At 41.2% G+C, this 15038-nt stretch overlaps 1 protein-coding gene across 1 annotated transcript in view; it reads right to left on the bottom strand.

Annotated features, from left to right (window-relative positions):
* gbe1b (glucan (1,4-alpha-), branching enzyme 1b) overlaps positions 1-15038 on the bottom strand; it is a 107287-nt gene that overhangs the window by 75538 nt on the left and 16711 nt on the right. The window contains exons 2-6 of the mRNA XM_030108469.1: positions 14845-15014; positions 9281-9396; positions 6948-7073; positions 4715-4850; positions 117-207 (exon numbers count right to left, since the gene is read on the bottom strand). Coding sequence (XP_029964329.1) covers positions 117-207; positions 4715-4850; positions 6948-7073; positions 9281-9396; positions 14845-15014 — 639 coding nt within the window. The remainder of the gene's footprint in view (positions 1-116; positions 208-4714; positions 4851-6947; positions 7074-9280; positions 9397-14844; positions 15015-15038) is intronic.

Genomic DNA, 15038 nt, shown 5'->3' on the forward strand with positions numbered 1-15038 from the left:
ATTTACTATTATCTAAAGAGCAAATTGAAGTAATAGTATATAACAACGTACTATAACTTCAATACAACTTCCAAATGACGTTCTACTTTAAGTGCGTTTGTGTTTTGTATATTTACCTGGAAGCGGCAAAGAAACTGGTGATCTGGTATCCAAAGCTTGCATAGTAGGCGTGCTCCATGATGGCCATCAGCTGAATACAGTTGTAACCTGAATGAAAAGAGGAGAGAGCAGAAAATAAGATAAAAATCCTTGGACGTGACTGGGCTGTGCAGGAGATGTAAACGGACTCCACGTCCAGCTTTCACAGCCGGGGACGGCCATTTTTAACGAGGATGACTACGCTGTTGTGATTGAGCCATTAACACGTATTATTGCACTCCAGAAGTTACTTTGTCACCGCTGTAAAAACCATTCGGATTTTACAGTTTTTGAATCATTTATGATCATTTCCCTGCCTGTATCTGGAGGGGGGTTATTATTTATTCTCGATATGTTGTTTCTTCTTATCATTCCTCTTAATTAAACACCCACTGCTAATATCCCAAACATCAGTTAAAAATGCTAATAACTGTCACGCTGTGTTGACTTTTGTTTTTTTTCTTTAACTATTCGGAATAAAAACGTGAAATGCAAACATTTGTTTTAAACGGAGTGGAAGCTGGTGGTGATCCGTGCCAGCCTCACTGTACGTACAAGCTGCAGGCATTTCCTTTTTGACACAAGCTGCAGATCCTAAAGAGAAGCTGTGGCAACAGGGAAACACTCGCTATCAGAGTCAGGAGGTCATGTACAACATTTCAAAAAAGGCCTACCAAGAAAAAAAAAAAAAAAAAAAAAAAAAAACTTCCTCTATGAATAAGAGAACAACAGGCTTTTAAACTGCCACTGAGCACTCCAGAGGGAGGCCCTGCGGTTTTTCACTGTTGTGTGGAGCACAATTATTTATATATATATATCTCTTTTCAGGCGAGAGAGAGAGGAAAAAAAAAAAAGTTTGGTTTCTGAAGGAGTGTGACAAAGCACTGGGGTGAGAGGAAGTTTCGCTCTTTTTTATTTTATATTTATATATACTCTTTCAGTCAGGAAAATGAAATGGCAGGCAAAGGCAGCCGTCACAGGAGACGGCGGAGTTTAGCCTCCTGGAGAATCCTATTGTGCTCAATCCCTCAGCCGCTGCAGGTAGAGTCTTTGACAGCGTTTACTCTGACAGGTTGCTTACAGGATAACACCTCCAAGAAAACAGCATTTATCATATTCCTCCTGGTTCGCAGCGCCGCTCGTATCTGTGCCTTTTAATAACGTCAGCGCGGCGAGCTGTTTATGAATGAGAAGTAATGACGTCTCTCATAGCCGAGCGGCGAACAAACGCTTTCACTCCTTACCCTGCCAGTCGTCTGGGTTGAGGGCTTCAAACGAACGATGGAAAATAAGGACAATCACAGAAAGCAGCATCAAACTGTGAGATCTGTGCTACTTGTGCAGGATTTATGGAATTTGTAATACAATACATTCATTTTTTTTCTTGAATTTATTTTTTTTTTTTTGCATTCTTGCTTTGAAACCAAATGGATCAAATACTTTTCATGAATACATTTTGTTTGAAAGTTCTCAAACAGACATTAGGTTAATTTTCCAATACATATCAAATAACTGGAGCATTATGTGGTGGGCAGTTTACTATTTTTGTGGAAAAAACACAACAGGTTTATTAAAATTTAGGACAAATTCAACTTCAAAACCGTCCTTGTCTATGAAGCTTTGAATGGTCTCGGTCCTAAAATACATCTCAGATTTACTTGGAAAGTATGACACATCCAGAGAACGAGGTTTACTCAGTGTTTCAGAGTTTTGGTTAAAGCTGCGAGCACAGCCTTCCAGTCCTGAACAGAGTGGATAAAAGGAGGTGTTTTTCCAAAATCTATGTAGAATGAACCAGAATTTAAAAGTGAAAACTTGCATAGTCTGTAAAACAAAAAGAAACAAAGTTTTTAAAGGAGAAAACAATTAAGAAAACAACAGGGACGTTAATTTGGTCTCATGTGAAGCTGCACATCTCGTGTTGCTGCCTTAAAGCTAAAAAATAGGACATTAATGTGACAACTGTTTAAATAATGGTTTGCTGGTTTTAGTTTTTTTTTTTTTAAATTTATTTTAGTTCTGAGGCATCAGAGTACAAGAACTGCACTGAAGTAAATTTATCGATGAAAACTTGTTTGAAGTTTGAGTTGACTCATTGCAATGATCGTCTATCCACACGGATCATCTTGTGTAATTACACAGAGAATAGCTGAAAATGACAATAACCAAACATTCAACCTGTCAATTCGCCCACATTGAAGTCGAGGCATCTGAAAAGTGTGAGGGTCGTATTGAATTTATCACACCACTCCAACACATCAGGAGTGAGTCAGCGCAAGAAAGTCAATGTCTCGTTATATAAAAAAAAAAAAAAAAAAAAAAAAAAAGAAAGAAAAGGAAAATCTTCGGGCTCATTTTCACAAATAATAAATTCACTGTGAAAATTTGTCATGTAGATTTTTTTTTTTTTTTTTTTCAAGGTAAAAACATCTATGTTCCTCTATCTCACGTGAAATACTCAGTGGTATAATGTTTGCCATGTGCAGAAAAGGCGGCTTCTCCTGGTTTTCTGAGTCGCGCTCATGGAAATGGAAACAAGTTGTCAGGCTGGAGCCACAAAGTGCCGAGCGTTGCTGCGACTTGCGCCGGCGAGCCCCCTTTACAAAACACTGCCCAGCGGTCAGCGATCCCTCCGGGTCATGCCAGTAAACAGGGGGGGGGGCTGACTTGTTGATGTGGTTTTATGCAGAGGGAGTGTGACAGGCCTGCCATGGAAAATACAGCTGCTGCAGCACTCACAGCAGCGTGGCGTGTCTGCTGTGTTACGGACCGGTGTTGACACAGACACGGTGGGGGGGGGGGGGTTCAACACAACAACACAGCTGCCAGTGAAAAAATACAGAGGTATCGGGAAACACCACCTTTAATCCGGTGTCAAACATGTGGTACTTGGACCAAAAAACTAACCAGCAGGACCGCTCAATGTGGTCCGAGTGGTGATCGCAGCAAGAGAGAGTAGTTTTCAATATAATTACCTGCTGTTCTGAATTTGCCACTGCCACCAGGTCGTATCAACGGGCCGCCACACGCAAAGTTTTGTGCTTTCAGTGATGCCAATCGGCGTCAATGACATGATATGAAAGTGATTTTAAAATTAACACCACGTGCCTGCTAAAGGCTGCAAAAACTCTATGTATTGAGAAGCATTACAAAATTCCCACCAACCTTTAAACAATGGATCAAAGACCCGATTTGACTTTTGGAGAGAAGTCGCTACACTAAAAAAATACTTAAGAAATTCCATGGCCATGATAAACTTTCTTTTTTTTAGCTCATACAGGAAAAAAATGGACACTCTCAATATTGTTATTCTGGGATATCGGCCAAAAACTACAGCTGGCATATTTGTTATTTGCAACTGTAATTCCTTTTTTTTGTTTGTTTTTTGTGACCTTATTTCACATTCTCCTGTCGTGTATTTTTTTGCTCTTACGCAAACATGTAATTTTTTTTTCTTTTAACCAAAATAAAATTGTGTGTGTGTACATGTACTTGTAGAATGAATGGTACAGTAACGTGGTTCTGTTTTGATTATTCATCTAACATATATGTAGGCTTTGCATTTTCTATGTCTTTTGAAAAATAAAGAAAAACATTGAAAAAAAATTATCAAAAGGTATCCAGTATGTATTGTGCAAATCCTGGGCAATTGTGTTGGTATTTCTGTTGGCTTAAAATCCGTAACCTGACGTCATCCAGTGAGAATGAATACACACTGTCACAGAGATGTGACCGCATACAGCTTGAGATCATCTCTCCACAGAGTGAGGAATTTCACAACCTCCAACTTACTACACCGCACAGTGTGGCTGTTGCTACGTGCTACATCTACTAACCACCGACAGAACAACACCAGGAAGTGACGCAACCATCAGCGCTACACCATGGTTTCAGCAAAAAGTTGTTTTCAGTTTCCCAAGGAAGCCGAACGCTGGACCAGGTCTACACTACTCAGCTACTCCCAGACGCTCTTTAGATGCATGCACACTAAGTGTATATCTACATACCGTAGGTGTGTGTGTACACTGGATACAGGTTAATATGCATATATATTAGTGTAAAAGAGTTTTTTTTTTTTTATTTATTTATTTCTGTCTGCATTGTGTTATAGGTTCACATGTTTGGAACAAACAACACAGAGATCTTTTTTCTCTGCACCGAAAAGCTGCTAATATTTTTTGTCTTTTCATTGTTGGAAATTAGTTTATTTCTTGAACAGTGTTTCATATAAATGTTGTAACAGGTATCAAAGCGAGATACACATTTATGAAGTATGTATACATTGTGCTGTGTAGCTGCAGCGACCTTTAATAAAACCAACGAGGTTTCGACGTGTGGATAGTTCTGATCACTGCGCTCTCATTTCACTGGTCGAGACAATTCCAGATCAAATTGAATTGCGAGTGTCGTCTGGACTAAAATGAGTTTGACACATCTGATCTCCAGCTGAGTCAACAGAAAGTCTGACTGACACTCTGATGAAGATCACAGCAGCACCGTTGTTGCACGGGAATCAACAGGCGGCCAGAAAGGGAACAGAGCGATCTTATGGAAGCTATGCTTTCACACGTCTCACCCAGCTCCTTAATGCGAGGCAGCACGTTGGTTGTGAAGTTGTCGTACGAAGCGACTTTTCCCTCTGGTGAAGCGATGCCCACGTGAGCCTCGTATATTCGCAGGCTCGTGGGCTTCTTTGGTCGAGGGTGGATTTGCTGGAGAGGAAGCCAAAAAAAAAAAAAAAATCACAATACAGTCTGGCACTTTTTTTCTCCTGTTAAAAAGAAATGTATTCACTGAGCAATTATCAACCTCAATAACAAAGTGTGGGTTTTCTGTTTCTTTGCACCAATTTCCTGCCATAGACACTAATAGCAGCTCATGTTAAACAACAACAACGAAAAAAAAAAAAATCTGTGATTCATTCTGCCACAGTTACACAATGAGGAATGAGCTTTGCTTTGTGCAGAGAACATATTTTTTTGATGGCTACCCACGAGGCCTTGTAAACCCACGACTTGAAGTACATGATTGAGCCACTTGTAAGTAAAACAAATATACTGCCGGTAAGAGGGGCCCTCTAATTAAAATCGGTGCCAAATAACAAGGAAGTGATAAAGAAAGCAAGGTGGCCTTTAATAGCCTCTTATTGTTTTGTTTGAACACACTTGCACTAAGGACATGAAGTAGCATTGAGACACATTGAAAAACCTCTTAAATCAGCGGCACTGAGTACCCGCTTTTGAGAGTGGCCACAACAACTTTTACATCAGAGACGCACGGCTGGTTCAGAGTCTGCGAGCCGATGACTGCAACACATTAAAGGCCTGTTTACAACTGCAAAGTTTAAGTGAAAACACAACACTTTCACTGCGTTTTGGGTTCTCAAAATGTGTGTGCACAAAACCCGATGTCAAGAAGAACCACGATTTCCTCGTGGCATCTCCTCTGGGCCCATTGTGTGATAATCACCCGTTTTCCCCATCTAACATGGATTCTGCTTTCTCAGTATGGTGTAAAAAGGGTATTCGTTGTTTTCTTGATTTATATTCAGATGGCATTTTCAATAGTTTTGCCAATTTATCAACATAAAATGATCTGTCTTCAAATCATCTGTTTCGGTACTTCCAGGTCAGACATTTTGTTTCGGTCAGAAAGTCAAGCATTGCCTTTTCTTGTGCACGTTTGGCTCTTATCCAGTGTAAGATCAACCATAGGGTTCATTTCTCTAAGTTAAAATTGTCTAAAATAATTCCAGGGGTTGAGGACAAATGCTACCGTTGTTCTGATTCACAGTGTCATCTGAGTCATATGTTTTTCTTTTGCCCACGCCTGCATAATTATTGGTTAAGTTATTTTAATATACTATCCTCTGTAATGGGAATTGTTACACAGCCCTGTCCATTTATTGCCATTTTCGGCATTCCTTATAAGTCTAGGGAATTAAAACGGGTCCAAAAAGAAATTATTAGTTTTACCTCTTTGATTGCCAAGTGCCGCCTTCTTTTGCAGTGGAAATCTCCCAACCCTCCTTCTGTATCGCAATGGCTTACAGACCTCATGTTCTTCCTTAAACTTGAGAAGATTAAATATACGATGAGAGGATGTACTGCCAAGTTTTTTTCTAAATGGGAAGCCCTTACTTCATACTTTAAGGAATTGCAGGTCCTGCCAGATTAAGTGCTATTCTTTGTGCTTAAGCTGTATGTTTGATGTTCATCTGAGCCAGGGTGGGATGGGTATATGTGGTTGAGTTTCATTTGAGTATGTTTTGTATGGTTTTTATTTACTCATCTTTACTTTTGTTTGCCCTTTTATTCCTTTTTTTTTTTGTTTTTGTTTTGTAAGAAAAAAAATCTGGGGAATAAGGAAATTGTATGACACAACCACAACTTGTCATTGGATATATTTTCCAATATCTATATTTTTTGGAAAAAAAAAAAGAAGAAACAAATAAGAACCATGACTCAGAAGTTTTTAAAATAAGAAGCAGATTCAGCCCTGGAAGTTGTGCGAAAGTTTCACTTTTTTTGAATTGGAAAACAGATTTTAAAGACAAATTGACTTTTCTGTCATTACCTTCTTTAAAAACACGCCAACTATCATGATTAATCAATATTTTCCTACAAATTGAAGAACTGAAAAGAATGTTTGATCTATTTTTAAATGTTTGTGCTGCACATCTGTTTTTTTTTTCACATCCTTTTTCACACAGATTAAAAAGAAAATAATTAAAAATCAAGCGGAAAAATTATTAAGCGAAAAACAAGAAAGCAATCATTCATTTCTAAATGATCGGAATGAGATCTTACAGTGTATTGTTCAGGAGGATCCCAGTGAACCCAGTCATAGATGACAGATTTCTCCTCTCTGGTTACGTATTTGGCCCAAGGTGAGATCCGGTACAGGCGGTCACCCTCCGCGGTGTGAACGACCACCTGGGAAAAATAAGACAAATGAGCGTTATGATAATAACAAGGGCATTTTAAACAATGACAGAGAATGGACATTAAAAGCCACTTTGCATAAGCTGAGAGGAACGCGCCGTGCACTTCATCTAACGAGCGCAAAGATTATGGACATCCATGAAAAAATGTGTAGAAAAGAAAAAGGAGGAAGGATGAAGAAATACAAAAAAAAAAAAAAAACAAACTGAAAATCAAACTGCAAAATGAAGAAAAAAATCGAAGCTCTTTGCCACAAATCATCAGAGGCTTCGCGAACTCCCCTTTGATTCCTGAACGTTTCTGTCTGTGGGTGTATGCAATTTTACAGTCAGCATTTATTTACATCTTCCAGCCATGAAATGCTTACATCATAAAAACTGCGCTCCCGCTCACCATCCATAACGCGGAGAGATGGTGCAGATTGTTCAAGCAATAAACCAAACATTTTTCAAAATGTGTCACAATGACGACGGGATGTGCTGCAGAGAGCAAAGCCAGAAAGGAAAAAAGGTTGGAAACTGGGCTCTCAGAGCGCACCCGAGACATAACAGGGAGTAAACAGCTGCAGTATTGACCAGACGACTTGTTGCGGCGAGGCTGGATTGACTGGTGATTATGCCGTGCTGTATTTTTTTTTTGCGGGGTGCAGCTCTTTTATTGGGTTCAACAGAGCCGCTCGCCGGCCCGTGTTGAGAGGAGGTGGATTTGAGCCAGGGAGCAATTTCAAAAAAATAGGGAATCTAAATCATTATCCTTTGCCTCTCATCTATTATGCCTGCCATTCAGGATTGGATGGTGGTAAAATAAATATGGTTTGGAAATTCGACAAGTTACTTTGCCTCCATCAGTCAAATAAGAAAGCAGAAAGCCAGCGTGAGACTTGGAAAAACCCACCAAGAAATCGATCCTGCAGTGTTACCCACAGTATGTGTTCGCCCTGTTTTGTCCCCTGCAGAAATGGGCATTAGAACCCAACTAATTCTGGCGACTGTTGTGAAGTAATGACTGTTCCGATGCCACCTGCCTGTGAGCCGCTGGCCAGACTCCCCTCTGGGGTTTTTTCATTACGGCCGGGCCACCCGGGGGTTAGCTGCCTGGCTCCCCTTATGACATGCTTCACAGTTTATAGGATTAGGAAAAGATAGTTGGATAAATGGACTGGCGCAAAGCCTGTCAGAGTGCTGGTCCTTCAGACAAATTGTCCAGCATTAAGCACATTAAAGAGAAATCAGACTGGTGGACAGCCTGGGAGGGAGGGGGAACAAGAAAAACAACCAGGAGCTGGGCAAAATGGCGAGAAGTTAGGTGTGTATAAAGAAAAGGGGAGCGTTTGATCGCGGTTCACGAATCGCATCATGAAGGGCTCACTGTAAATACTGTACCCACAAAAGGGCCCCGGCTTGTTTATGGAGACGAACTGGGCCCCAAAACAAAGGGGTTCGGGAGGGCAGGCTGCTCTACATGAGAGTGATTGGAGCTGGGCTTGTGCTTCCACGAGGGAGTGCTGTGGAACTAATTCTAAAGTGGAGCTCACAGCAAGACAGCCATTCATAGGCAGCGGGGGTGCACAAGGAAAGGCCAGGTGCCAGCGTTTCCATCTGCTTCTTATCGTCCTTAGACTGACCTCCGCTGACAATAGGAGCTGGGCAGTCTGTCCGGGGCGCGGGAGCGTGCCAGCGATGTCCCGGTCCCAAGGAGAGTGCCGCAGCAATGCCATCCACTCGGCGCCTGGCGTCTCATTTCTGGGTTATTTCTCAACCGCGCTGTTTGCTTGGGAGACAATGCATAATGGGAGGTGCATCTTTTGCATTTAACCCTGATGAATTATTTACTAGAGCTTAAAACCAATCATGTACGCCCACTGCGGCCTGTGTGTTGCGGTGAATACAAACACAGCTCAGTGTCCTGAGGGATGCTCGCCGCAGATGGGGAGCCGAAATAAAAGCCATCAGTCGGGCTTCTCAGGTGTTCCCACTCTCCGCTGTGCAGATTGTGTACATACAGTAATCTCCCGTCTGCACCGCGAGGGTGACACGTCGCTGATGGCGCCACGCCAGCTTTTTCGCTCGCTTCATAAGACGCCACACATGACAACAAGTCTCCCACGAACATTACGGTGACAAGTCCCCGCGCCGCCGTGACGAGATGACACCTACCGAGGGCGTGAAAATAAGCATGAAGATGTTCTGTTTCTCTACCTTGAGTTTGGTGCGGTGATCCACAGCTGGAGACTTGTCATGCTTGGGCGGGAGAATCAGCTCCCACTTGCCGTATTCTTTCTTGGTGTAGGGGTGGGAGAATTTGTTCCACTCGTCTATGGGGAAACAAAACAGGATTTTCACACATTAAATTAAGCCATTTACCAAAAAAAAAAAAACCCGGACAAACACAAAAGCTGACAAGCAGCAAAAAAACCGTCCAAAGTGGAGAAAAGAATGAACAAATCAGTCTTTTTGACCAAATCATATCAAAATAAAGCAAAGAACTGCAGGCGTACTGAACAGGGTCCATTTTATTTACAAGAAGCCTTCTGTCAGAGGCTGCCGCTTACAGCAGTGATTCCAGACCTTTCTCCTGTTTTTTTAAGAGTCACTAAATGACTTTTAATATGTAAGTATTTTGCGACATAAATGTATTAAATGCTGATTCACCTATTTTAAAAGGCATAAAGAAATGTTAAACCCCTCAAAATTTATGGTAAGAGTGCTTTGTAACCACTCCCATAAATCTCTGGAGCCCCCCCCCCCCAAAGAGGGCCAGATTCCTCTGGTCGGGGTAGAGCAGGTCACTCTCAAATTTCAAGGTTATATCAGTTCAATTCCCCACCTTGCCTTGTCTGTGACTGAAGCCCAAATTGCTCCTAATGATGTTTAGGCACTTTGCATCGCAGCTGTGGAATGAGAACTTGCAAGTGTGCGCCATTCTGTGTAGGTTATGGCTGTTTGTAAGTGTCAGAAATAACTGTTGTGGCTATTTCAGTTTCTTTTATACCACCGTGTAACTGAATGCAAAGAATTTCAATTCTGGGAGAAAAAAAAAAAACATTCATCACCGCAAGACAATATTGAGCATTTCATGAAATGACCTCTTGAGCTCATTTTGAATTGGATTATTGCAGTCCGTCTCACTTCCGTCCATTCGTGCTTCTTGTACCGGCAGTCTGAAAACATTTGGAAAGTGAGGAGAGTTTTCCCTTTTATGATGCACCCAGTGTTTTCCATTGGTGAAAGGTGTGGAGCAGTTCAGCATTGATCTCCACTGCTGTGAAGCCATGCTGTTGTGATGAATGCGGTGTGTGGCCTTCCGTTGCCTTCCTTATAAATAAATATACCGGGCCTTCCCTTGAAAATACATTGCATGGATGGAAGCATATGCTGCTTCGAAACCTCTATACACTTTTCAGCATTGATGCTGGTCTTTCCAGATGTGTAAGCTCTCTCTACGCCAGAGGCACTAATGCAACCGCATACGATCAGAGATGCAGGCTTTTGAACTGGGCGCTTGAAAACAAGCCAGGTGATCCCTCTCCCTCTTTCAGTTTGTAGTACACAGCCTGTGTGGTTTCCAAGGGGAATTTGAAATTTTATTTTTCTGACCTGTGAACATTTTTCTACTTTGCTTCGGTTGATTTCAAATGAGTTTTGGTCCAGAGTGAGACAGCGGTGTTTTTGGACTTCTGAGTTATACGATACAGCTTTCAGCAGCGGTGGATTGTGATTGTTCACAGACAGTGACGTCTCGGAGTGTTCCTCAGCTCACACGCAGTGACTTTCAGCACAGAGTCACATTTGTTTCAAATGCATGTTAGGATCGACGGCATCCAGCATTGTCCTTTAGACATGTCCTTTCTGCAACTGCATCCGCTCAGATTGTCAGGACTCAGGAGTGTTTCACTCCAGCAGTGAGACGGAGGAATCCTGGTGAAATAGCATTAGCCTCAAAGCCAAGCCATGAAGGTGGGATTTTCTAACAACATGCATGTTAGAGGCTACAGAGTCACGTTTCAGTAGGAGTTCTGACTAAAAGTGACTCTGGATTGTGTGATTATGGTCGTCCCAGACGAACGACGGGAAACTGTGCTGCTACCTCCAGCTGTGGCTTCAAGTCTCTGATCTCGTGAGGGACAGTGGGAGGGGCTTATGGTGCTGTGGTCATCAGGGGCGTGCCGCCAAAGTTCATTTTCTGACTGTCAGAAATTTCATGGACACTGTCTCACTACACTGTGCAGTACGGCTGCTATGGCGGCTATGAGCGACAGCTACAAAAAAAAAAAATAAAACTAAATAATCCACCAATTGAAGATTTCACAATAAAAATGAAACAAAATCAAAATAAAACAAAATATCAAAACATTCAGACAGATTTTGGGTGTGGGTGTGTGTTTTTACATTAACGTGAAAGAAAGCATGTTATTGAAAGTCTGAGTATAAATAAATAGTCAGTTGGAGTCACGTCATTTCTACCGAAGACGGCTGGGACCAAGAAAGGAGGAAAAAAAAAGTCTCACTATTTTTCTAGCCTTCTTGTTTTCCTAGACTGCAAAATTCCTTTTCCTTCCATTCATATTGGCATTGGATACCTTCTGGATGGTTGTTATGACACAACGATGGAGTGTTATTTGGTAAATCAGTTGCATGACTTCAGTCTGTAGAAAGGTTGTATCTTTTTTGGGGTTATTTTGAGCTTATTTTGCAAATGATAAGTTCACATTTTTTACATTTTGAGTTTCGAGAGCCGGCTGGTTTTATTTTGTGTTGAAACTGGAAACAGTCAGATCTCACAGTCCTTTTAGAGAGTGAAGGTAATCGGTTACATCAAGGTTTATGAAAAAGTTTCACAATATTTCAGAAAATTAACTTGTAAGAGCGATAAAACCCAAAGGAGACACATTGTCCCAACCTTTGCGGAGCTGAGGTTTAAGTATGGATCGTACCATTTCCTGCATAGTTTTCTAATCATAGTTACACATGGACAATATTTGAAATAGGAAAACTAATAAAATAGTAATAACATGCTAAATTTATATTATGAACATAGTCTGTTTTATTTTTAAGTTTATGTTGAAAACTCTTCATATAATTTTCAAATGAAAACTAAAAATCTTCTGGGTGATATACTGGTCTGTGTTCGCGGATGATTACCAGGAGGAGCCTCCAACATCAGAAATTTGAAAGTCCACCTCAGGGTGGTTTTAATTAGAACTGAAACAATTAACAGTTTAATTCTGGTTTATTACAGCAGTGTGTTGCCACTTTGCCTTCTGCAAACAACAGCTTGTAGCCGATAGTCACCACTGTGGCTTTTCTTCTATTTCAATCTCCCCCCGTCGCCCCGGCGCCACTTTATTTCTCCTGACTTCCACAATCCATCTTTGCACACTTTCCCTCACTCTCCTCTAAAGCCCATTACATAATTCTTCATTGTTGTTGTTTTTTCGCCCCCTCTGCACTGTCTGCCTGTAAATAGTGAGTAAAGCAGCAGGCTCACTCATCTACGAGAGAAACTGATAAAATGTCCCTCTGCTGCTCATTGAATTTGATCTGTGACGGAGCGGCTGAGAGGCGTTACATTTGTAATCTGCTGACGCCGCACCGTCGATCGCCACTGACTGACAGGGCTGCATTAAAACACTAAACATTTATTATAAAGTGAGCACCTTGGCGCGTCGATTTACGCGGTCATTTTATATTCTCTAATCCATATCTGCTTGCTATTCATGAGCGAAAACAATGGCAGAGGAGAAAATGAATCAAAAGGAAACGCTCCAGAAGTGACCGACCAGCAGCTCTTTTCACAGGAGCGCCGAGCCCCATTTTCTCAACCCACAATTTATTTATCTCCTTTTGCTTAAACTCCTCTGTGTGTGTGTGTGTGTTTTTTTTTTCCAGTGTATTATGCATCCAACCTGCACCATATTCATGACCAGGGCTGCTGGGCTGTTTCCACATTTACTATGAAATTGAAATCAAATAATATGACTGAGCCGTGTCAAAATGTAATCTCTCACAGAATTGAATGTTGGAATTGAGCTGCTGCCCAAGGTCCTGGGAAGATAATTAAAAAAAGGAAAGGGAGCAGAAGGAAATGTGGAAGCAGGGAATGACGGAAACAGAACGAACTCGCAGAAACATAATGTATGGAAACAAACAAATTGACAAACATCAGGGCCACAGAATTTACAATTGTGTTGCTAATATGTATTTCTGTTTGTCTGCAACGGGTGTAGCTGAAAGATAAAGCTTTTTATTTTGATAATCGCCGTTGAGGACAGCCGAGTTCAGAAAGAGGACATTCATGTATTTTACTTTCTCTAAAGAGAACGCTGTTCAAACAATCAGTAAAATTACAGGAACTTATGAATGATTTCAATACTACAGTCACAAACTTTTTTAAATGGAGAGTTATGGAGCATGTAGATGTTTAACTGTCATCAGGTTTGTCTTCGTGGTTTTTTTAAAGTGTATTGAGGTCTTTTACAGAGTGTCAGCGGTTGTTTTTAATGCTGCCATTATGGGATGGCATGGACTTATAAAAGATATTGTTTGAGCTAATGCAACCTAAAAAAAGTAAAAAAAAAAAAAAAAAAAGAGCTGCATTTGTTGCATGGATCCATTTAGGATGTCATATTTGTAAGTGACGTTCATTTGTGGGATGAGCAGCAGAGGGGAAAACATCAGGCTTTCCAGTCATATCAGTTCTAAAGTTTCAGCTTATTTTTTAACAGCTTTGGATTTTTCTTATTAAAACAGAATAATTTATATCTGTCTAGTTATTTACCAATTTTCTATGAAAGTTGACATTAATTATATTTCATCACTGTAAGTTTAGACACAAAAGATTCCCAAGTGATTATTTGCCAAAACTTGCGTTTCACAATCTGACAGACAATCTCACATGTTCCTGGATTCTGTACCGAGCGAAAGAAAAGCAGCCCATCTCATTCAATCCTGTTAATAGCACTAAAAATGAATTACTTTGCTGTTTTTGCACAGCTCACATTAACAAGAAATAGCACCAAAAAGTCTATTAACCTGAAATTACTTTCAAAGTTGGGACTGGAGGGAATAAAGATTTCAGTGCAAACACTGAGGTTGCACTCTCGCAACAACTTTGCTAGCGATGATGAAATAACCAGCTACTAAAATATTAACAAACACTCCCACATTCAAAAAAATCCCCCTTCAGTATGCAAGTTTATCCTGTGTAATCAATATCTTCCACATTCCCGACTCCCAGGTTGGTTGATCAAAAGGGATGATACCCTTGTACCACAGTACGCTGTGCTTTTTTCTAATTTTTGGGCCCCTTTTGTGCTTTTGAGGCGAGGAATGTCAAATTTCTTATTTAATGCAGCAGGAAGATATGCAACCTTTCTGTCTGCATTGAAATCTCTTCCCCTTTTCGGGTCCCAGCAGTGTGCGTAACTCCAAATCAAAGTGTCATTTCTTTTTTAATATCGAAATGTATCACTGCTGCAGATTGATTGTTAGAACTACAGCTTCCGTGAGCCTGCCTGTGAGGCTAAAAAAAACAAGTTTTTCCAAACAAAAGAAAAAAGAGGAAAAAAGACTCTGATTGAGGGACCGAGGTGGATGAATATAGCGAAAAACTTTCAGCATAGTCCTCAGACTGTCAGCGAACTCCAGGCTCCTTTATATAGAAAACGAGCAGCAATAACGCTCAGTAACAACCCAAACTTCATAAGCACGTCACACCAGTGTCAAGTCGTCTGGGAGCGGGCAGCCCTCCTCGGGCTACTTACTGAAGTCGCCAGTCAGGAAGAGGGCCTCTGCAGCTGGGGCCCACTCTTTAAAGAGCAGGCTGTTGTCAGGCTGTCGCTGCACGCCGAAGGTCTTGTAGCTCCGCGTGAACTGGTCAAAGCCTCCCTCCGCCTCCTCCAGCTGGGAGAGGCGCTTCTGCAGCAGCGCATACCTGCAAACCAAGAGGAATGCTTAC

The sequence above is a fragment of the Salarias fasciatus genome, chromosome 14, assembly GCF_902148845.1.
Source record: "Salarias fasciatus chromosome 14, fSalaFa1.1, whole genome shotgun sequence".
Classification (NCBI taxonomy): Eukaryota; Metazoa; Chordata; class Actinopteri; order Blenniiformes; family Blenniidae; genus Salarias; species Salarias fasciatus.